The sequence below is a fragment of the Eulemur rufifrons genome, chromosome 7 (assembly GCF_041146395.1).
Source record: "Eulemur rufifrons isolate Redbay chromosome 7, OSU_ERuf_1, whole genome shotgun sequence".
NCBI lineage: Eukaryota > Metazoa > Chordata > Mammalia > Primates > Lemuridae > Eulemur > Eulemur rufifrons.
The window spans coordinates 17,143,895-17,168,757 of NC_090989.1; the positions used below are offsets into that span (position 1 = coordinate 17,143,895).

Below are 24,863 nucleotides of genomic sequence, written 5' to 3' on the forward strand. Positions count from 1 at the left end.
CCAAATATCCCTCACATTGATCTTCCCTTTCATATCCTGTCCAGCTCCTGAGGGGAAGTCACATGGGTCTCACTGTGTCCTGGTTCCAGCCACTCTTGGAGCTGGCTGCCTGTTTCTTTGGGTGCTTAACTGTTCTTCACGTTGCCCACGGCTCTCACTGCCCTGGAGAGAGCACGCCTCTCCCAGACAGCTGACAGGCTTCCTTCATGGGGGACGGAACCTTCGCTCACCCTCAAAAGAGTCGATCGCTTTCAATTGATCCTCAGTCACTCTGTTTCTGCCTGATACTTGGAGATCGTAAAAAATTCACATATCCTTTTACCTCTTGGTGAGGTGGAACTAAGATTTGTTCGTGCCCAGAATGACAGTCTTGTCTGCTAGAATTTCCTGTGTACATCTTTGGGGGCAATTAAGTTACATTGATAAATTAGTAAATTTGGGGAACATAAAATTCATAATGGTATGCCAAATAGCATGCCAAAAGATTTGTAAAATTATGCCAAAGTATTTAAAATTAAATGGCTTGCTTACATAATTTGAAATATATAAAATGATATGGCTCACCTCTCTGTACTCTCTTGGGCCCCTCAAAGTGCATTTAGTGTTTGCCATATGGCCTATACTTTAAATCAGAATTCTAAAATCTACCCTCCAAATGAAGTGAAAATCCCTTGATACGAAATGCATATGGAAGTACTATTTATTTATATAGATTTAGAGGAAAAGACTATTACTCCATTAAGTACGTATGAATGTCATATGAAATAGAATGAAAAAGTCACATTTTTAAATATAAAATCTGGATTCAAATAAATATTATGTTGCACAGGTCACTTTGGGCCACTTTCCCTCTCTCTCTTCTATGCCAGAGGAACAATCTCAAGTGTGAAATTTCCACACAAATCCCACATTTTTCAGCGTTAGCTGACAAATCTACCTTGGAAAAGTTTAGGAAGCACAAACTGCATTATCAACAAGTGGTTGGTTTCCTAAATAACTTTAAGTTGTTTTTAGTAAGCCACAGTGAAAGATTCTGTTTCTTCTGTGAGCCGTGATTTCTCTTGGAAACTCAACTTACTACTCAAAACTTGGAAAAGCCTCTGAAAATTTTCTTTGCATGATATTTGGGACATACTTGATAGACTATAATGCACATTTATGCAAACAAAACATAAGTGGTGGTGGGAAAGTTTCCCAAAGAAAACTTTCTTGTCTAGTAAATACTATTGGAGTAAATATCTGGATAAATAGCATAAAAATGTGGAGACTTGGAAGGTCACCAAGCCCTAGCCACTTAATTTCAACCATAACAGCAGTGAGTTGCTCAGTGGACAATTTTGTTATGAGGTGTTGGTGATTTAACAAGTTGACCAAAGTAGTCGGAATCCAGCATGAAATATTTCATCCGTGTTGAGTTTTATTGGTGTGCACTGCACTCTTTTGATAGAATGGCCAAAGTTTCTGCATTTGGCATTCAGGAACCCAAGGAGAATGCATTCATCAATTTGCTATAGTTATTTTCTACATTCTTTTTAGTGGCTTGTATATCATTCCAGAAAGCTTTGCTAAAAATGCTGACATGATTTGTTGTCTACTTTTTAGAGTTCCTACTAACAGCTCAAACTACTGTCCTAGATTTTTTAAAACAGCATTTTAGATTTACTAGAGAATATCATTTTGTCCTTAGACTATACAAAAATTGATCTTATGTAATAAAAAGTAATGTACTCAGATTATAAGAATGTGGTTATGCTGTGAAATAATATCTAGCTTGATAGAATGAATATGGCATTTGCTGGGATTGTGGAGAACATGTTTGGGAGACTTAAGCACAAATATCAACTGGCTGAGTGGTTTTAAACAGTCACTTACCTTCCTAGTATTTGTTTCCTCTGCAAGCTCTAACACTTCATGATGGGCATCTTGGTATTTTAGACATTTCTTAAATGTAGACAGGTATATTTTCAAAATAAGTTACATGCTTGTGAGAATAGTATACATTAACAACTCACTAAATAACTAACAGAAATGAACAGGTGAAGCAAGCTTATATTTGCATGGAACTTGAAAGTTCCTCATTTCATTTCACTCTTTTCCACTCTCCTAGTTCTCTCTTATATAGCTACCTATTTACTTGACTAAGAAAATAGAAGTCATTGACAGCCAAAAACTGTCTATTAAGTGTTTGCAACTTGCACAGCATTAAGTGAAATACAGAGGTTTTCAACAGTGTATGGAGGAAGATGTACTTTGATCTCATGGGGTTTGATCAGAGGAGGCAGAGAATTAGACAATCGCAGTAATATGTGGTGTGGGCTATGACATAATCCCACAGTTGTCTCACAAACTCTAGATTCTAAGTAAGGCTTTGTTTCTACATGTCACTGAGCATATGTGATCCAGATGAATTATGGGAACATCCACTCGTTAGATTAACTTTTCAATTTTCATCTAAATAGTCACCAAAAGTAACTGCTACACTAACTACATGCAGCTTTTATTTCCCAGGGGTCCAGTCCCTGGGTAAGAAGGCAGTTAAAATGAAGTCATCTACACTTGGTGAAAAAAATCAAGCACTAGCACAACTGTCATGGGAAAACAGAAATGCACAATCACCCATTATTTTCACTTCCTCTGTTCTTTCCCTCAGGACACTTACTTGGCCTCTCCCATGACGATTCTAAATTCTGTGAAGAAAACTTTGGTTCCACGGAAGATAAGCGCTTAATGTCTTCCATCTTAACCAGCATTGATGCATCCAAGCCCTGGTCCAAATGCACTTCAGCCACTATCACAGAATTCCTGGATGATGGCCACGGTATGTATCATTCCAGACAGCATAAGCTGAGAAACGGGAGTTTTACTTCATTATATCTTCATAACATTCATCTTGCCCTCTAAGACAATGGGTTGTTTAGATAGTGTCAGAAAAAGGAGCAAGGAAATTGATTGTCTATTGGCGTGTAATGCCAGCGTCCTTGGTGGCATTCTAGCTATGGTATTTTTGCTTTTGAATTGAAAAAGTTCAAAGGAGAAGCAGTGTGGGAGACCACACAGAATGCCTAGCTAGTGCCCTGAAAGCCTGGCTTTTATTCCTTCTTTCACCACTAGCTTCCTGTGAGAACTTTGGCAGACATCTTGGTTTCCCTGCTATTAATATGACTCTCACAATTATTTGTTACACGCCCTTTATAGGGCTATGGTTAAGTGGTAGGTGACAATTCTACCGATTTCTCTTTATGGCAACATAAAGCCAAGAAAGGAAGCTCTCTAGATTTGCATTGACCGGAAGAATTTGGTTTCATCATGACAGCAGATTCTCCCAAAAGTGGAGTAAAGACTGCATGCAGAACAGAAATAGAAAAGCAGTCGGAATGATGGGAAAACACTTTAAGAACTTCAAAGGAAAATCTTTGGCTTTATACTTTAGACGCAGTTCAAGAGCACAGAATACTTTTATTAAATTCTGTAAGACTAGGATTAGTGCTATAAATCATATAACAATACTGAGGAAGTCACAAGTTTTAGAAATAATAAATACTGACCTCTAAGTAATCTTTGAAACAAGCTGTTGCAAATTTTCTTGCATTCCTTATTACTTTAAAATAATAGAAACACAAGAGGATAAATGCATTAGGGTTGGAAAAGATCTTCAGAGATCATGTAGTTCAAGTTTTTTAATCTTACAGAAATGGACACATTCTCATTTCTTTTGTTCTTTTTTCTAAAACTTATGGTTAAGTAAGTATGACAGAAATTCTTGATCATCATAATTTTCCATAAAATTTTCTTCTATGGTTCAATACTGAATAAAGAGAATCTATGATAACTGTCTTTTTCCCAGTTCCACAAAGTTTATGACAATATTTTCATAATTTCTTAGTGTGTTGAGCATCTTGAACTTTGGCTACATACTGTCATAGCAATTGAAAAATTCAATTCATTCAGACAAAAAGAAATTCAACTACGTACTGTCATAACAATTGAAAAGTTCATATCATACAAAAAGAAATTCAACTGCACAGTTTTTTGATACCATATAGCTGAAGTCTCTTTATTAACTCATAGTTTGGCTACATTCGTGGTGAATTAGCAAGGGTACTTGCTACTATGTATTTAAATCTTCCTATTCCTAAAACCAATCCAGGTCCAGGTTGGTTTAAATTTTTTCTCAATATAAAATAAATGTTTTTTGGTTAGTTGAAAAGATATCCCAATATCTTAAAGATTTAGAAACCATACTAAGAATTAATGTATTAAGCTTTACTTTTGCACTCATAATAAAATGGTAATTTTATGTTTAGCTGAGTTTACAATGTAGATTAAATGTGGATAAAGTTCTAAAATTAATATTGCCATATTATCTTCCTATCTACATTGATAGGATCAATATCTAATACAGTCCCTCCTGGGTGGAATCTTAAGTCTCCACTCTTAATACTACTTTTGCTGTTTCATTCTTTTCAGGTTTTCTGAAAATAAAATAACATTAATATTTTATTCCAAAATCACACGTTACACATTCCAAGAAGTTGAGCTAACTCTTGAATCACTAAATGAATGGATTTAGTTGCTAAGGCAGCAAATACTTATGGCTAAAATGGGACTAATTTTTTTTTCCTGTACAAGTATTAGGTCAGCTAATTACAATGCTGTGCAGAATTTTGTTCCCTATTGCCATAATTTTGGAATGATTCATTTATTTCATGTTTATGGAATTTGTGATCCTACTTTATTTGCAGTAAATATGCTTTCAGCATTGTCTTCATTTGTTAACATTATTTTTATATTTGAAGAAGTCAATGCTCTGATTTTTTAAAAAATTACAACAAATTTACATAGTTTTTAATCTCTCAATTTCTATCCCAAGGGACTCATGATAGAGAACAACTAAGAACATAATTTAGTAGAAATAGATCTTCTTTATTTGCTCTGGTAAAAAATTATCTGAATACTAAATAAACAAATTCAATTACCAAAATTCTTCGGACAGAAACTATGTATAGTTTATTTATTTATTTATTTATGTCATTAAATATAGACTCTCTCACTTTTGAATATGTTGGTTTGATTAGGCAGTCTTTTGTTTCAAACAAAGAAAAATTCTATTTTATCAGTAACCTATAATGAATAAAGTGATTTCAGAATTATAAAAAACCGAGAAAGGAAGTGTGGCACAATGGCAAAGCTCAACTACGTCTTACTGCATTTCAAAACTGACTTAGTCAGTTTAAGTGAAAATGTGGCCACAGAAACTAGCAAACTCAATTTTGAGATGATTGGGGTTCTAACATTTTAACTACAGCACTTTGGAGAGAGCTAAGAAGAAAATCAAAACCCAAGAAGACAGAAAAACAAGTAAATTCATCTTTGTTAGAAGATTAAGCTGATATCATGAAACTATATTATAAAACTTCTTAACTTTACTCCTAGTGAGCTACTTAGGTTTCCACTCAGAGCCCATATATTCATATTTTACAGACCTACTATTTTTCTGTTTTAACTTTCAGGGCAACTAGCATATCTGGTGGGGGTGGGGAGACTTTAGATAGGTAAACTGAGAGCAAGAAGTGATATCATTTGACCATAAGGGGAGAGCCAGAAAGCTGTAAAATTTAGCCCAAAAACATGAAAGACACAATAGTCTGGTACCATTTCCTAAAAGGTCAAAAACTCTATCACACCAGCATGACCCCTAAAGGCATCTCTATATTTTAGCATGATACAATAATTGATACATAGAAAAAAATGATGTTCAGTTTTCTAGGAAAGTTAACTTGTGACTAATACAAAAACAGCAAAGGCAACTGCCGTGTTTAAGTAGATACTCTCACAAAATTTATATAATTGTGCAGTGGTACCTAAAGAGTACATTTTAAATGGAAAATCCATTTGCATGTAATATCTTATCCCTCCCCCTCTCACCTCCAGCAATACCAGAGAAATGAGGTCGCAGAGTAAAATTAAATTCAAAGTATTTGATTTATTTTTAAAGTTATTAGCCATAAGTAGCTGGACATTTGTAGCACTCAACCACTGCCAAATTTAAATTCATTAGTACTGAGTGTTTCCTGATTTAGTTCCAACAAGAAATATGCAGCAATTAGGTTATGGTCGGAAAGCTAGAGTGCTCACTCTAAAGTAACTGTGTCTGCAGATTTGTGATTCAGAAAAGGAGAAGCCATGCCCCATGGGACTCCTCCACCAACCCCAGCCAAGATACTTGTAGACATTCTGCAGCATTTATACAAGTTAGCTCTAGGCAAGCTGGCTAGGAGTAGGATCCTCGAAAATAAAGGTAAGCACTGGCAGAGAAATTGTGCAGTGAAAGCAGGTTATTGAATTTCCTTTCTCAAATGCTTAATAACCTTGAAGCCAAAAAAGATAGCTGTGTCCGCTGTATCCCTGAGTCCACAGTGCCACATGATGAGAAAGGCCACCACCTAAATACATAGCGCTCCCAAGAGCACTCACAACACAGGCTGCTAAAGAAAACCTAGAGCTAGTTTTGAAAAATTACCGTGTACTAGCATATTTAAAGAGCTAGGTTTATAGCCAGTTACTGAACTCAGAACTTTGGACATAAACTGACACTGGAAAACCAGTTCTCTAAATCCTTTGTTAAGGATAGACTGTAAAGCTAGCAATAGGAGCATAACATCAGCTTTTAAGGTGATATTAATAGAATCCAAAGCCTATTATGGTTGTACGTTGACTTTGACAATAAATATATATTTAAAAGTGTATGCAAATAAGATGTATATTTTAAGGCCATAGTGACCTATATTTTTTTAAAAGTTTCCTTCATCCTGTAATCACGGAGAATTTTTAATCTAATTCCCTTACCAGTACATCTGCTAAACAGTGCATCTATACCTCTAACAGCTTCACAAACAGGACTCTTGGATGTTACTTTTGGTCAACAACCATTGGCTGTTCCTTTTTCAGTGCCCCTGTTTGTTCATCTGTCACTGGGCCCTAAGTGAGTCATCAGAGAGCAGGCAAATACACCAGTTTCTCTCTTAATGTTAGACATTCAATGAAAGACTTAAAAGCAAAGGTGTAAGGGCAGAGAGGTGAAGAAAGGAAGCAAAAGGGAAGAGAGCAGGCAGTGGTGTTACGCTCCTCTGGATGAGTTTCATTAGGAACATTAATTGATTTCTCCTAGGCCTTGGATATTTGGGCCGATGCTTAATTTCATGCCTGGGTACTGAAAAGGAAGGGAAGATTGAAATGACTGTAGTGCTAGAAATAGAGAAAAAAAAAGGAAAAAGATAAAGAGCAACTTTGCTAATTTCCACTAATCATTGATATGAGAGACAGTACTAGAAGGCAGACGTGTCAAACCATAGATTTTTCAGTTCCATTTTCTGGAGGCGTAAAGACCCTTCCATCACCCGTTAGGGACTTCTGTGGCACAGAGAGATGACCACATGCTTTTATTTGTCCGTCTCAAATCACTGCGTTTTATGTTTGAAGGTTTTGCTTTATTTTAAACATTTACTGCAACATGGATGGTAAGAACATATATGCAATATGCACACATTTCTATTGACTCTCTTTTATAAGCTATCTCTGTACACAAAATGTTAAAACAAAAAAAAAGGAAGAAGGAAGGAAGGGAGAAGGAGAGGGAGGGAGGAAGAAAGAAGCAACTTGCCAATTTGTGGAACAGAACAAACACAAAATATTGGCAGCAAAGCCCAGATAGAATTTCAGACTGGCGTGAATTAAAAATATGTAAAGTAGCTATGAAGAAGTGGTTGAGAATAAAAGTAAAGCAGATTGGGAAAAAGTCAGCAGCAGGTCGCATGCTTTTAGAGGTCAATATAAATGATACCAAGAGACTGATCAATTTCCCTTTTCAGCCTTCCCCCAAACTATACACATTTTAAAAAATGACAATGTATATCCAATCCACTATTATTTAGATATTACATATTTTATACTGTGCGATTCAGAATCAGACTTGATATTGATTTTTTTTATTGTTCCTTGGCACCAGTCTGCCCTTTGGTAGTGATGTCTGTACCTTTTTGTTGTAGAAGGACATCATTCAAAATAAAAATGAAATCAATAGGCTATACACTTCCTCAGGGGTAAACAGAAACTGATGCAGCAACTAATCCTACTAGTGAGAATTTTGGGGTAATAAAATAATGGCAATTCTGGAATAAATCTTTTTATTTTAAGCAACAAGAGGTCATCACCACATGTATAACCTCTAAAGGAAAATTATAGAGCTAATATATCTCCTTTTTAATAACAAAGTAAATATTATTTCTAAAAATTATACTTCCAGATTAAGCTTTGTAAAGAGGTACCACATGTTAAAGTCTCCTTGTTGTAAGCTGATTTCAAATTGTTTGCATTAGACATTTCTTTTTACTCATCATCTCCTAGTGAGGTAGAACAGGTGTCGACGACTGTGTATCCACAGTCAGGTGGGAAGTTACTTTGGCGTGAGATAAATGAGGTAGACCTGTGCCACGTGCACCCACACATGGTAAAGCTTCCTAGCTAATATTTAGTTATCCAGTCCCACAGACTGTGCTTTTTAGTAAAATAAAAAAGTTTCTTAAAACAGCACTTTTGAAGAATTGGAAAGCATTCTTGCTGATTCAGAGATCTGTTGACAGTCCTCTAACATCAGCAGTCTGCCAAGCATCCCCTGGTTTACACAGCACTCCTTTTTATGTAGCCATAAAGATAACGTTTTTCATGGGGTTCTGAAGTGCCTAATCTTATTCTGTCTGGTAAACAAAGCTTAGTGAGGTTTTACTATCATTCTTTCCTATTGACTTGATGTTTTTCTTTTAACTAGATGTTTTTCTCCCAGAGTTCTCTTTGGCTAGATACTTATTTTTAATGCTTTTTCTGGCTTGCCTTAAGAAACTTTACCTCTTCAAATGTTCTGGCTCAAAAGTTAAGTAGGAACTTTGCTCTTTATTCATTTTCATATAATGCCACCATCACAGATTGACAAATTCTAAGGTATTCACTTTGAAGAGATTTTAAATGTAGTTGTAAAAACATTTGCAGTATACTTCAAATGTGCTGAATATTCTATTTCTCAGTGGAACGTAAGGATTTGAGTATGATTTTCTTTTGCTAAATACAAAGAATAACTCTAATACATCTAAAATGTGGTTAAAAATGTTGGGGATAAAACCAACTATCATTGTTTCATATTTTTCTGGTTACCCTTTATATCTCTCTTAGCTAATTTTATGTTTACAGTATAACAGGGAGAAAAGAAACATTTCACAGATCTTGAAAATAAATTAGGGAGAGGTTAGCTAACTTGGCCAACAGCACTCAGCCATTTAGTGTTTCTCCAGCATTAGACTTCAGAGGGGGTGTTTCTACCATTAGGCTCAATATCCCACCATTTAAGGGATCTTTGTACCTGCCTGCCCTTCAGCAGTAAATTAATATCCACACGCTAAGCAGAGGCCATATGGTATATGAGGAGGAGGGCAGGGTCTGGGCATAAAACCCTAGTAGCTATGTGACGTTGGGTAAGTGATCTATCTTTTACATTCCTCAGTTTCCTTATCTGTAGGATAAATAAAATATGTAATAGAATCTGCCTCATGGGGTTCTTGTGAGGATTAAACAAGCTAATATATGTAAAGAACTGAGAATAGTGTCTGTAACAAATATTTGTTATTATTATTATAATCAGTGTATATATACATCCTAAAATCAAGTAAACAAAAAAATTACTGAAATTGTTGGGCAATATGCAAGCATGAGTATATGACAAGAGAAAATTAATGGTGTTGACTGGTTGGGCAGGGATTCCTGGGGAAGGCTTTTGGGGATGGGGAGGCACATGTCAGCTTCTGGATTTGTATCATCTGTGTCCCCACTTCCGTGGTTTCCCCATCTCAGTCCTGTTGGCCTGTACAGTCCTGCATGCAATGCAGTGAGACACCAACTTGGTGTTGGCAGATGCTCTAAATACCCAGCAAATGTCAATTCCATTCAATAACAAACAAAGAGGGTACAAAAAGGAAGAGAAGAGTATAAAGACAGGCCTAAATTATCAAAAATTTGTTTTTTTCTTCTCCCGTCACTCCTTTGTTCTGCAAATCTTGAAAGCTTTTAAAGTTTTTGTCAGTCTGGGAGAAATACTTTATTTAGTTTATCTCCTTTGCTCTGTTGGGAGGCCTTGAGGGGTAGATCTGGGTCATTTTTCTGTGTTCTCAATCTCTAGTATGTTTTCTAGAACATCGTAGGTGCTGAGCAAATGCTTGTGAGTTGGTGCGAGAATGAATGAGGTGCCACCTTGGTTATGATTTCTGGAATTAGTGGGAAGGAGACATACGATAGGCACATGGGGGAAGAGGTAAACGGGAAATGGGGAAGGGGTTATAAACAGAGGGCCAAGGACAAACTCTATTTCTTGAAGTTGTAGAGTAAATGCTTTGGTTATTATTATCATTAAAGTTCACTATCTGATTTCCTCTAGGTCCTTACTAATGTCTTTTATTGCCTCAGCACAATGGCTATTTTCCCAACTAATCATTATAAAATAGTTTTCTTTCATCATGCCACTGCCAGCCCCACCTCCATCATTATAGACACTGCAGAGAACGTTGCCCACTGAGAATCCTGGGGTGTGTTGGTGAGTCCGAGGAGGCATCCAGCCTCGGCCCTCACAGAATCCCTTCTCCAGAGCCCCACACTGCGATGGATTCATGGATAACTCATGCTTCAGCACCAACCAGAGCGTTTCAGTTTTAGATCTATGGTTTTAGTGATTTGAAACGTGCAACCTAGAGCAGTGGTCAATCTCAGTTATTCTTTCAGGCAACTGTTTGCTAGACCTACCACGAAAGCAGATCCAGGGCCCCGAAGAACTCCCGGGACAGACCTACGATGCCACCCAGCAGTGCAACCTGACATTCGGGCCTGAGTACTCCGTGTGTCCGGGCATGGACGTCTGCGCTCGCCTGTGGTGCGCCGTGGTGCGCCAGGGCCAAATGGTCTGTCTGACCAAGAAGCTCCCCGCTGTGGAGGGAACACCTTGTGGAAAGGGGAGGATCTGCCTGCAGGGCAAGTGTGTGGACAAAACCAAGAAAAAATATTATTCAGTAAGTGATCTTCTCATCACCCAGTGCTTGGAGACCCAAGATGTGAAGTGCATTCCCATGACATGTGTGGGCACTGTCATCAGGTGGTTTTATTTCCTAGTTAAAATATTTTTTCTTTTTTTTTCCTTTTTTTTTAATTTCAGCATATTACGTGGGTACAAATGTTTAGGTTACATATATTGCTTTTGCCCTGCTCAAATCAGAGCTTCAAGCATGCCCATCCCACAGATGGTGCACACCACACCCATTAGGTGTGAATATACCCATCCTTTCCTTCCTCATCCCACACCCGAAGAATGTTATTACTATATATGCACTTAAGTGTTGATCAGTTGATACCAATTTGATAGTGACTACATGTGGTGCTTGTTTTTCCATTCTTGGGATACTTCACTTCGTAGAATGAGTTCCAGCTCTATCCAGGATAATACAAGAGGTGTTATATCACCATTGTTTTTTGTGGCTGAGTAGAACTCCATGGTATACGTATACCACATTTTATTAATCTACTCATGTATTCATGGGCACTTGGGTTGTTTCCACATCTTTGCAATTGTGAATTGTGCTGCTATAAACATTTGAGTGCACATATCTTTTTTATAGAATGTGTTTTTTTTTTCCTTTGGGTAAATACCCAGTAGTGGAATTGGTGAATCAAATGGTAGTTCTACTTTTTGTCCTTTGAGGTATTTCATACTACTTTCCATAGAAGCTGTACTATTTTGCAGTCCCACCAGCAGTATATGAGTGTTCCTATCTCTCCGCATACATGCCAACATTTATTGTTTTGGGATTTTTTGATAAAAGCCTTTCTCACTGGAGTTAAGTGACATCTCATTGTGGTTTTGATTTGCATTTCCCTGATGATTAGAGATGTTGAGCATTTTTTCATATGTTTGCTAGCCATTAGTCTATCTTCTTTTGAAAAGTTTCTGTTCATGTCCTTTGCCCACTTTTTGATAGGGCTGTTTGATTTTTGTTTTCTTTTCCTGAGTTCTATACAGATTCTAGTTATCAGCCCTCTATCGAATGTGTTCCATGCAAAAATTTTATCCCATTCTGTAAGTTGTGTGTTCGCTCTCCTGATAGTTTCCTTGGCTGTGCAGAAGCTTTTTAATTTGATCAGGTCCCATTTATTTATTTTTGTTGTTGCTGTGGTTGCCTTTGGGGTCTTCGTCATAAATTCTTTCCCTAAGCCAATGTCTATAAGAGTTTTTCCAACACTTTCTTCTAGAATTCCTATAATTTCACACCTTAAGTTTAAGTCTGTTATCCACCATGAGTTGATTTTTGTGAGAGGTGAGAGGTGCAGATCCTGTTTCAGTCTTCTACATGTGGCTATCCAATTTTCCCAGCACCATTTATTGAATATGGATTCTTTTCCCCAGTGTATGTTTTTGTCTGCTTTGTCAAAGATTAGATGGCTTATATGAAGATGGTTTTATGTCTGGATTCTCAGTCCTGTTCCATTGGTGTATGTCTCTGTTCTTGTGCCAGTACCATGCTGTTTTAGTTACTATAACCGGTAGTATAAGCTTCATCTTTTACCCACTGTCAGTAGCCATTGTCAGTAATCAAATTTTGAAGAAAATACAGATAATAGGAATTTCTTTGCAGGTTATGTCCTTTAACGAATAATTATATAACCCAGATTCTGTCCAATCAAGACCCTGAGTAAGACTCTGCAAGTTGTTTTTGAAAGCTCACTTTCAAACTTCTCTTGCTAAAGTTATCAGAATATATTTATAGAAATTCAGTAAGGAAATAATAGCAGAGCTGACACATATGGTCCTCGTAACATTTGGTGAGCTCCAAAATAATCATTTTTTTTTCCTGATAATAAGTCAATCTAAATTTAGGAGCTAAAGTGACTTAAGACTGCTCCAGGGAAACCCGTCTGCGACCACGTACACAGTCCAACATTAGGTCAGCTGCCCTCTTAATTTTCAAGGCCTGAGCAAAGTGCATGTTCACTCTCACCCGCAAGATTTGCAAAGTCCCTAGAAGAGTGTTGCCATGTGCCCATTGCCTGTGTCTTTTCAGGCTGTTGCCCAACTTTACATCATCAGATACCCTGACACAGGCAGCCAGAGGCAGTTCTTCACACATTCCCTCAGCAAAGCAGTTTATAATATTCTTCCTTTTGGAGTTACTCAGCTTCCTCCTGGAATGTTTCCTGAGCTGTAGACCTAGGGTATCATAAAAGGGCTCTTCCTTCCTTCCCTTTGGGGAGTGTGTGGGTGGGAACATAGGTGCACTTCAGTTTCTGTCACATCTAATTAGGAAGTAAGCCACACCCAGGTCAAATACATTTACGTATGTAGCAGAGAGTCTGTCATAGACAGGATGTGGCATGTCAACAAAAGGACGACTACGGAACTGCAGTGCTAAAGAGGGAGAAAGAGAGGCAGACACAATCAAATAATGGCCCAGCCTCATGCAAAACCTTCAGTGTTATATAAATCATTAAAGATTCAAGATCAGATTGGATACAAAGTTTGCATGGTTCCATGATTATTAACAGAGTTGTACAATATCAGAAAACATAATTTAAAGTGGTCCAGAGAAACCAGGAGGTAATCTCTGTAGTGTGATCATTTCAGATTCTCTGATGCTGGGAGCTGGGGCAGGGGGAGGGGGAGGGGGGGTGCTGGAAAAGATGAATTATTTAGAATTGGAAATGTGTTGCAATTCCAGAGCATGACCATGTTAAATTCAGTGAAATTGTGACTATATCTATGATGAAGTGTCCACTGTGTCATGAAATGCAAGTGATTTCCAAATGTATTGTACATTTTGAATGTTTTTCTCCCATCTGAGTTAAAATATCTTCTATTTTCTATTCCAGACATCGAGCCATGGCAACTGGGGGTCTTGGGGGTCCTGGGGCCAGTGTTCTCGCTCGTGTGGGGGAGGAGTACAGTTTGCCTATCGCCACTGCAATAACCCTGCACCCAGAAACAATGGCCGCTACTGCACAGGGAAGAGGGCCATCTACCGCTCCTGTAGTGTCACGCCCTGCCCACCCAATGGTACGCTGCTCCCAAGTGTCAGCAACCACCATGTGCCATATGTAGTTTGTATTTTAGAATTAATAAATAGGGGAAGCTGGAGAAACAGCACTAATCTTATACTGCGCACTTCTACCAGTGTGCAACTCAATAACAAATTTGTGAGAGTGATTTTAAAATTCTTACTGTAAACAATAAAGTATTCGGAGAATTGGAAGAAATAATCAATAGTTTCAACTCTATACATACATAAAATTCATCAGCACTGGTGCTTAAAGAAGTGCAAAAAAAAAAAAAAAATAAGTTAGAATCCTCTCCTTAAAATTATTTAAGCACAGAAGGATATATCAAAGTTTCAGAACAGATAAGGTACTAATGTAACATGTGTGTTTCCTAGGTAAATCATTTCGTCATGAGCAGTGTGAGGCCAAAAATGGCTATCAGTCTGATGCAAAAGGAGTCAAAACCTTTGTGGAATGGGTTCCCAAATACGCAGGCGTCCTGCCAGGGGATGTGTGCAAACTGACCTGCAGAGCCAAGGGCACTGGCTACTATGTGGTATTTTCTCCAAAGGTAACTACACACCGACTGTCCAGGAACAGTGGGCATCCTTGGTGGCAGTTATTTGGTAGGATCAAGGCTGTGGGTGCCAAATGTAAACAGTCCTTATTTTGGGAGTGGTTAGATTTTGGAGGGTTTTTGTTTTCATCTCTATAATTTTTATATCTTCAAATTTTATACAATGAATAAAAATTATTTTATAAATGGAGCAAGGAAATGTTTCAAAGTCTATTTTTGAAAAGTGCAACTCACTGTCAAGGAAGGAGAAATTTGACCTTAACTTTAAAATAGCCATGAAAACAACTAGGATGTCCTGCGAACAATTGTAAAAGGGACTTTAAAGCAAGGAAATTTTCTATTTTTCTATCATTTACTTAAGAATTCCTTTGATGAGTAATGAAGATGAATTTCAAGGTCATCATCTCTGACCCAGGCTTTTGAACGGGTCAATGAATATTAATGAATCAATGTCCTCCTAGTTATTTCTATTATAATATTTTTGTGTGTGATAGTCCTCATTTTTCACAGGTGAACATTTTCTAAATATAAAGCAGTTTTTTTCTTACAATCAGTGTTATGCAACAATTTACAAATACTGTTTATCTGATTTGCACACAAGTGCTACATTTAAAACCACTTCTGAAACTTGGCCTTCAGATATGTATGACATGTTATTGAAAACAAGCTAATGTCCAACTTATGTGATTTTTAAAACATCACGTCTTTTTTATTACAAAATAACAAATTTTCATTTAAAAATATTACAGGGAAATAAAAACATAAACATTACCTGAAAATACCACCATCTGGAGAGCTTTTAACCTGTTGAAGTATATCTTACTTCATTTTCCACGCACATACACATACATTCAGTCAATACACACATATATGGAAAGATAGAGTTTTGTATATACACAAATATAAAATGTGTAGGTTTATTTATATATGTGTATATATTTATATGTGTTATACTCACATGCACAAGCCACAGTCCATATACATCTATTTTATAACTAGCTTTTTAACTATATACTAATTCCTGTACTCAAAATATATTCAGTGTCTTCCAGTAAGTACTTTTCCTCTGACTTCCTCAGACTCCTATTTCTACGCTGATCTGATTGTCTCTGTTCTGGTGTCTTACAGTTCAGCACACAATAGGGAGTGCTCTCCAATCATGACATAGTTTTGAATGTCAAAGGTAGATTTTCAAATTTGTTATTGTAATAATAATTATACAACAAAGAAGGATCTTTGCACTCTGGAGCCTGCTTGTGTTCAGCTCTCCACACAGCTCTTCCAAACACCAAGTGAAAAGATTGCTTCTATTAAAGTAAAAAGCCGAAACTATACCATAGGAACGTGTTATGCGTATACAAATGGAGATGAGGATCTCCGGTCTCCTAACACATTTGGAATTAAGCTTAAGAGAGAAAGCGCGTAACTTAGATTTATCCCAGATCTGTTTCCTGCCAATATGTCAAAGATTTTTCAGTTAGATACCCCTGGAAATTATGGTGGGTTTTTTTTTGGGGGGGTGGATATTATTTTTCGATCTATTCCAATCAAACTCAAAAATGACAGATTAGAACTTGCTAGAGTACCAAAGGAACTAAATATACCTACGTACGAATATTTGCCACCGCTAACGCGTTTGTCGTGATTCAGGTGACGGATGGAACTGAATGCAGGCCGTACAGTAACTCTGTCTGCGTCCGGGGCAAGTGTGTGAGAACCGGCTGCGACGGCATCATCGGTTCAAAGCTGCAGTACGACAAGTGTGGGGTCTGTGGAGGAGACAACTCCAGCTGCACAAAGATTGTTGGAACCTTCAATAAAAAAAGGTAATACGATAGAACCCTTGCCTTCATATGAATCAAAGTGAGCGTTAGACTCTTGCAAAATTGATAAAGGGGTCTCACATTACATCATAAGCTGTCTGTAGGAGGAGGTCTAACGTTGCTCTCTCTCTCGGAACACAGTATGAATATGAGAGGGAAAGAAGCAGAGGTGAATTAAGCTCTGGTTGCTCGGAGGAAGCTCTTGGTGCCTCTGAAAGCAGATAAACTGCAATGGGGGTCAAGGTCTCGCAGAGTCAGAAAACTGAAAAGAAAAAGTGGGTGACGTTCTACATTAGTGATGTCTTGCAGAACAATTATTTCTGAAATGTAATTTAGAAAAGGATGGCTGGCTTCTGTCCTTGTAAAAACAAATTTTCATCAGGCTGTGTTCTTCTGGAGAAAACATTTCTCCCTACAAAATGTAAATTCATTGTAGTGGTGTGGGCAACATATTGTTTTATAGTGAACCATCCTGGCTTATATCTACTCTCTAAAACAATATATGCAGCAATGTCTGTCTCCTGCTGTCTCTCATGGTCCTAGATTACATTTTTGCTTTGAATGTGTAAGTTTATATAGTACCAATATCTGGCACAAAACATAATGCTATCAAATAGGGTGGCTGAGTTGGCTAAAGAATTTCATGGGATACAGGGTTGTTTTTCCTCTTCTCCAAACCACTCATGCTGAATGGTATTCTTGAGTTATCTGTATTCTTGAGGGAGGTGTTATGTTGTCTTTCACTTGAGAGCAATATGCAAGCCAAATTAATAATAGGATTTATTAAAGAGATTAAGCATCATGTTGATGTAAAAAACTGGAAATTATCTCTGATAGGATTTAAATATATGTGGCTGAAGAATTTATTCTGAAATTAAAATGTGCCTTACTAATTCTATGTTGTAATGAAATAATAATGATTCACCTAATTGTGTTGGGCCATCTATGTCAAACACCCTGAATGTCCAATTATTTTCTGCATTTTTATACATTTTAAATGTATAAGACAACTTAGAAATGATCAGTCTGATGTTATTTTATAAATAAGGAAACTTGGAGTTGGAAAGTTTAAAGCTTACCCAATACTGATGAGTTTCAGAGCAAAGCAGAGGCTGTAATGCACAGTCCATTTTGTAAATAAATAAGTAAAGCAGAAAGGAAGGAAGGAAGGAAGGTAGGTAGAAAGGGAGGAAGAGAAGGAGGGAGGGAGAGAAAAAGAAAGAAATTCAAGAACCAGAGTAGGAATAAAATTATTTTTAAAAAATAATATTTTATGTACTATATGCTGCATATTCTTTCTGCATGAAGTTGTAAACCACTTTCAAAATGCTAAATTTAACATTTTAAGTTTTTTGTTTTGACAACTAATATTTGCACATCTTGTCGCATGAATAGATGAAGAAATTCATTATAGCAACGAGTGGTGTGCAGCATAGCCACTTGCTAATAGATTTGACCAAGATTATATTATGGTACAAATTACCTCCTTGGATATCCCAAATAAATTACCTTGGCCTAATGTGATTTATATCTAAAACAAAAGCACTGATGTTGGGGCTGGAATAGTTGTAGTCAAGTTCTGGCTCAATAAGTCACTGGCCATGTGGTCTTTGAAAAATCACCTAATTTCTTTACCATGAAATTTCTCAAAACTAGAAAAGAAATAATAGCAATTATCTTGCAATGAATAAAACTGTTGTGAGGATGAAATGAGGTAATGTGTCTTAAAGTAGTTCATCAAGTTCAAACCTATTCACAAATATGACCCTAATCTTAACTCTTCTCCTCCCTAGATTTTCCTCATCTTAGCAAATGGCAACTCAATCCTTTGACTGTTCAGGTCCAGAATTTTGGAGTTATGATTCACTTCTCATTTTCTCTCACACCCCACACCCACCCATCAGCAAATCCTGTCAGTTCTGTTTCTGCCATATATCCCAAATCTGGCTGCCTCTCACCGCTGTGACATTACCACCGCAATCCGGGGGATCGTCAGATCTCGTCTGCACTAGCACAGTAGTCTGCACACTGGTCTCCATACCCCTTGCCCCTCACAGCCTCATCTTTATCAAGCAAGGAGAGTGGCCACTTTATTACCCAAATCAGATCATAGCATTCCTTGTCTCAATACCCTCCAATGGCTTCTGTCTCACGCCTCACTTAGAGCCATTGTCCAAGACTGTCTTGTAACCTAAGGAGGTACTAAAGGGCCTGGCCTCTTCCCTGTTCTGTGTCTCTTTTGTACTGTCCCTTTCTCTTGCTCTGCTCCAACCACACTGGACTTCCTGACACTCCTCAAACATGGCGGCAGGCAGGCATGTGCGTGCTGTTTCCTCTGCCTGGAACACTTTTCCCTATTAATAAACAATGCTCCCTCCAGAATTCCTTTAGGTCTTTGCCAAATGTCACCTCCCCAGATGGTGGCTACCCTTTGTGGATAAGAAGACCTCTCCTCCATCCCCGTGATTGCTGTCTATCTTCTTACCTTGCTCTGGTTTTTCACAGCTCTTATCAATTGATACTGTTACATATTTTGTTTGGGGGGTATCCTGGGGGCCTGACTGCCCCCACTGAAATGTCCCTTGCATGACAGCATGCTTGAATATGAATGGATATATTCCTTCATGACAACAACTGCATTCATTTATGGTAGTCAGGGAAGCTGGTTAGTGTCCGGAGTTTAAACAATACCAAGCAGAGTATAAAGAAAATGAATAAAAAATACAAAGAGAGTCATCCTTTACTAAGGCACTAGGAAATCAGGGTAGTAATACTCAGACTCACCAGTGCCTGGTGAAACTCGGTTTGAAGACCCGCAGCAGTACTAATCCCCACTAATTCTCATCAATGGGAGACAGGCTCTAAGGAACAAGGATGAACACTAAAAAGTCTTCCTGCCTGATTCCTTTACCCTTCATTCTTTGTCTTCCTTACATCTTGCCTGGTATCATTTAAACTCTGAACATAACCACAACTTATTTTCATTTAACAGTTATAAAATATGGCTGGCAAGGGTAAGGATTCTATGCGTGGGGACATAGTGAAAAGAACACACATTGGAAGTCAGGAGACCTGGATTTTAAGCCTAGCACTGCCACTAAATTAACCCTGGAGTGAACTTGATCAAATACTTTCATGTATCTCCACTTCATACCCTTTTGGTCTAAGATGAGATATTATCTCCAATATCCCCCATGACTTTGAAGCTAGTTACTGCAGGCTTGCATTTTATTTATTCATATTGGATACTACAAAAAAGTCCTGTAACAAAGTCTGACCCATAATGTATTACAAAAAACAAAGAATCAAGTTAGACAAAGTAAGCAACACCCTCAGCACTGTGTTGTCTCTCTTCAACACATCAGGAACCTTTGACACCTGTCTGGCAATCGCTGTAGATCAGATGCCTAGTAGACGGGGGCCTTCCCGGGGGATGAGCCTCCCCTCTAATTCAAAGGGAACACTGGAGCGGGGGAAACACGCTTGGATTTTTAGTGTATGAATCAGTTATCCCATAACTTCTAACTTTGAATGAGAACTGGCAATTAGACTGTGCAATTTCACATACAACAGTCAAACTGCACAAGCAATAGTATTTCTATTTAAATAAGTAAGAAAGTAAAACACGTGGGGACCTTATTATGAAAATTACTTATAAAGGCAAAGATTTTGACTCCTTCTCACTTTTCCCTTGGTGCTTAATTAGCATTTCCCTCCTAGCACAGGTTTATGGACATTGAAGATATTTATGCCTTTGCCCATTTTCCTGAGCAGTTGAAGAACCTTTAGAGACTTATCTTATTTATCACTCACTATAAAGCTTTACTCAATCTATCATAATGTCTTACAGATACTAAGCACTCAGAAAGAAATTGCCAAGGCATTATTGTTTTTTCGTTTTATGATAGTAGTGAGATGTCATTACCCAAACAGAATTTTATGTTCCATTTAGTGGCCTTGCCCCACAAATGCAGAGTTCTAGTGGAAATGGAAGCAGAGACTCTGTCTCCAGCCCCAAAGTTAATTAAATCCGTGTTCCCAAAATAGTCTGCACATTGGAACAATGTGAGGAGCTTCAAAAGTATTGCCGCCTATTGCCCCTACCCCACCCCCCCAAAAATGAGGATTTAATTGGTCTGGAGTGTGGCGTAGTCTTTGGAATATTTAAAAGATCCCCAGATGATTCTAATGTGCAAACAAGTTTGAGAAACATTAAAGGTTTCTATGACCCTAATTGAAGGCAGGTTTTTGTCAGTTTGTGTTTAGATATATCCCATTTTGTGCCAGAAAGAATGTAAAGTAGCTTTGTAAAGCTGATAGGATGTTATAAGAATGGTAATGACTGGACAAATATTTGAAGTTAGTATAAATTTTTAAAATAAAGGGAGCATGCTAGCATCATCCTCATTTTGAACATCTCAATAAAAATGTATACAGTACTATAGTCTAACCGCAATTTTGTCATAAGATTGGTTTTTAAAGCTGATTTTGAGCTAATCTTTTAGGTACTTGAAAACTTTGTGTTAAGAGAAGGGAAGACTTTTACAAAATTTCTGTGTGTTTATCCGTATGTTAAATGTTTACTTATTTTCTCTCCTTGTCTCATCACCTTCCCCTTCTCCCTCCCCCGTGGACATTCCTGCCTCCAGTAAGGGCTACACTGACGTTGTGAGGATCCCCGAAGGGGCAACCCACATAAAAGTGAGACAGTTCAAAGCCAAAGACCAGACTAGATTCACTGCCTACTTAGCCCTGAAAAAGAAAAACGGTGAGTACCTCATCAACGGGAAGTATATGATCTCCACTTCAGAGACGATCATTGACATCAATGGAACAGTCATGAACTACAGCGGTTGGAGCCACAGGGATGACTTCTTGCATGGTATGGGCTACTCTGCCACGAAGGAAATTCTAATAGTGCAGATTCTTGCAACAGACCCCACTAAAGCATTAGATGTTCGTTACAGTTTTTTTGTTCCCAAGAAGTCCACTCCAAAAGGAAACTCTGTCACCAGCCATGGCAGCAATAAAGTAGCACCCCATACTTCACAGCCGCAGTGGGTGACGGGTCCGTGGCTGGCTTGCTCGAGGACCTGTGACACAGGCTGGCACACCAGGACGGTGCAGTGCCAGGATGGGAACCGGAAGTTAGCAAAGGGATGTCCTCTCTCCCAAAGGCCTTCTGCATTTAAACAGTGTTTGCTAAAGAAATGTTAGCCTGTGGTTATGATCTTATGCACAAAGATAACTGGAGGTTCAGCACTGATACTGCCGTGGTGAACGAGAGGTCTACCTAATGCACAGCATGTCATGCTTCAGTGTCATTGTCTACAGGAGTCGAATTATGGGCAGAATCTGCTCTTTGTGACCAAAAGAAGATGTGCACTGCTTCATATGACAATGGTGACCTTAGAATACAGAATAACTTGGGAGTGATTCAACATCCCCTGGGCCTACAAAAATGAAAAAAATCACTGATGAATGTAGAATCAGGGGACATTTGAAGATGGCAGAAGAGTCTCCCCTTTGTCACCTACCTCTTACAGAATGTCTTTAAAAGACATTGTAATGATTTTCACCCATGATACACAGTAGCTTATTTTTACTGTTTGTAAATATGTTCTTCCTTGGTATGTCACTTTATATCCCTTGGTTCTATTAAAATATACATATATATATTATATTTCTATACAAAAGTGTTTGACCAAAGTAGGTCTGCAGCTATTTCAACTCCTTTCAGTTTCCAGAAAGAGCTGTGGATGTTTTACTGGAAATTAAGAACTTGCTGCTGTTTTAATAAGATTTAGTATATTTTCTGACTACAGGAGATAAAATTTGAGTCAAAAACCATTTTGACAGCAAGCATCTTCTGAGAAATTATGAAAAGAAGAAGGATCTCAGTGTATCTAGTCATTTAAATATATACACGGGTCCATCTACTTAGACATTTGACTGCCTGTATTTTTTTCAGGTAGCCAGCCCAATTAATGCATAATTTAGGATATAGAAGTAGGGTTTGCGTGTGTATGTGACCAGTATTCAAGAGTCTAAAACCTAGTTTCCTCGTGTTGAAATTTAAAAAAAAAAAAACAAAAAAAAAATCATATTTCACGGTGTTTTCAATTTATATTTTCACAGCTGCTTTCTCTTTCTCTGGCTCCCATCTGGAATCTCACAATGTGTAATATACATATAAAACACCCAGCTAAGATTTTTCTATCATATCCAACACCTTCAACACTGGTATACCTCTTACCAGCAGGCCTTTAAAATGCGTTTGCATTTGTTTTGCTTGTTTGTTTGTTTGTTTTGTTCAAGGGTTCCATAAGACCTACAATGTTTTGTTCTTCTTGTTGATTTAGTTTAATAGGAACATTAAAGATCATGTGGTAATTAACCACATCTAAAAGTGGTTATCATCATTAATGTGGTTAATGCAGAACAAAAAGTGGTGAATATTAATAAGACTGTTTCCACATCATCGGCAATAATTCCTTAAAATTTTTTAATCTAAATATGTTTCTACTGTACTAAAGATTTTTCCCAACTGGAAAGTATTTGGTTGTACCAGTAAGTGTTTGAGTGATGAAATGTGATGATTTTCAGGAAGTTGTTGCTTTTATTTCCATAGCCTGTTTAAGTAAGTTGTAAGTTTGAATAGACATTGAATATTTTTATAATCATACACCTAAAAATCTCCTTTAAGATAGTATACTGCATACCCCCGCACCCCATAGCTCAGAAAATCTAAGGTGTTTCATTTCACTGGGATTATTTTTTTTCTTTGTGAAATACTGGAAAGCCAATTGTTTTTTATAAAATTTTATAATATTCATACCAAATGTGCCTATTGTTAAAGATTTGCATCTAAGGATATTTGAGTTCCTTTAAGCTCATGGGAGTTTATTTTTATTGTAAGATATTTTAATATAGAAGAATTATGTAATTGATCTCACTATATCACTTTCATTTCAGTGGGCCAGGAAGATGGATGTCTCACTGTTTTAAGGATTTTCTTAAGAAATTATTTTTTTAAAAAATAATTGTTTTACCAAACCAATAATTATCCTTTGAATTTTCATAGAAACTTTGCTTTAGATGTGGTAATTTTTTTCTTAATAAATAACCAGCTCAAGAAATGAGGCCTATACAAGGCTGGTAACCTATGTTTGATGGACATCACCGGGTACCAATGGCAGGAACCAAAGCTAGTTAAATCAGAAAAAAAATAATAAAAATCACATTGACCATTTGACTGAAAAAAGAGAATGAATAGAGAGTCCAATGTTACTTTTTCCAGTTTTGAAAATAATTTTAATCAAGTAACTCAAATGTGACAAAATTTATTTTTATCTTTAGTGGTTACATTACTAACAACATGAAAAAATAATTGAAGAGTAAACATAGTTGTTTCCTACTCTGCTTCTCTATAGTATATTCATAGATTTTTAACATGATTTATTAATGATTCATTTTTCCCCCAAATAATGACATTTTGTACTTCTCATTGAAACAATCTGAGTGAGCGTAGGGCAAATAAACCACTATTTCACGCTTTTAAGGAGTTTTTTCTACTTTTTTCTTATGAATATCACTAGATTGACTGAGGAATGTATGTCTAAACTCCTGAGAAAAACGCTACAGACTGGAAACTGAAATTTAGAGCAAGGGAGTGTTCAATAGATGTGAAGAATGATGAATAAGGGGAAAATCCTCTGTAACTCAATCTAATTCAGTTCAGTTTCACTTTGTACTATGTCTTTCACCTTACCATAGTTGCATCTTGAATTTTTAAAAAGTCTAAAATTCAGGATGCTGAGACTACTTCTTAAAAAAAAAAAAGTTTGTCTGAAAATGCTCAGGTCTGTAAGAATCTAATCTCACTTACATAATAACTAAGCACTCCAGAATAAGTTTCATTAAGTATGAAGGGAGCCCAGAAGAAAATAGCATTTATTTCTTCTAGATCATAAAAAGTCAAAGTAAGCCCAGTCTCATTGTTTAGAGGTATAGGGGCCATTGTTATAATTTATTCGACACATTGAACTTCCTTTGCCGTCCTGTGGAAACAGTTTTATCTGATTAAACTAAGAATTAAGGGATGAATCACAAACAAAAGAAAAGTTGCAGCACTGAAAAAAAAAAGTAATTTATTGTCTTTGCAACTAGTATGTGAATTTGTGTGATAAAATTATTTATTCTTATTTAACAAAAATATGTGCAAATTCTTCTATATTTAAAACGTTTTGCTGTTGTCCTACTTTTTAATTTATGCTTCATGTTGTGTATAAAGTACACCCTGTGAGTTTACATAATATACAGCACTGGTTGCTTTTGTATTTTTTTAC

General features: G+C 37.1%; 1 protein-coding gene across 1 annotated transcript in view; it reads left to right on the plus strand.

The window, feature by feature from the left end:
* The window catches only part of ADAMTS5 (ADAM metallopeptidase with thrombospondin type 1 motif 5), a 40,397-nt gene extending 18,665 nt beyond the window's left edge, over window positions 1–21,732 (plus strand). The window contains exons 3-8 of the mRNA XM_069472412.1: window positions 2,651–2,818; window positions 10,819–11,102; window positions 13,951–14,134; window positions 14,511–14,686; window positions 16,343–16,518; window positions 21,165–21,732. Of these exons, the coding sequence (XP_069328513.1) occupies window positions 2,651–2,818; window positions 10,819–11,102; window positions 13,951–14,134; window positions 14,511–14,686; window positions 16,343–16,518; window positions 21,165–21,732 (1,556 nt within the window). The remainder of the gene's footprint in view (window positions 1–2,650; window positions 2,819–10,818; window positions 11,103–13,950; window positions 14,135–14,510; window positions 14,687–16,342; window positions 16,519–21,164) is intronic.
* The last annotated feature ends 3,131 nt before the right edge of the window (window positions 21,733–24,863 follow it).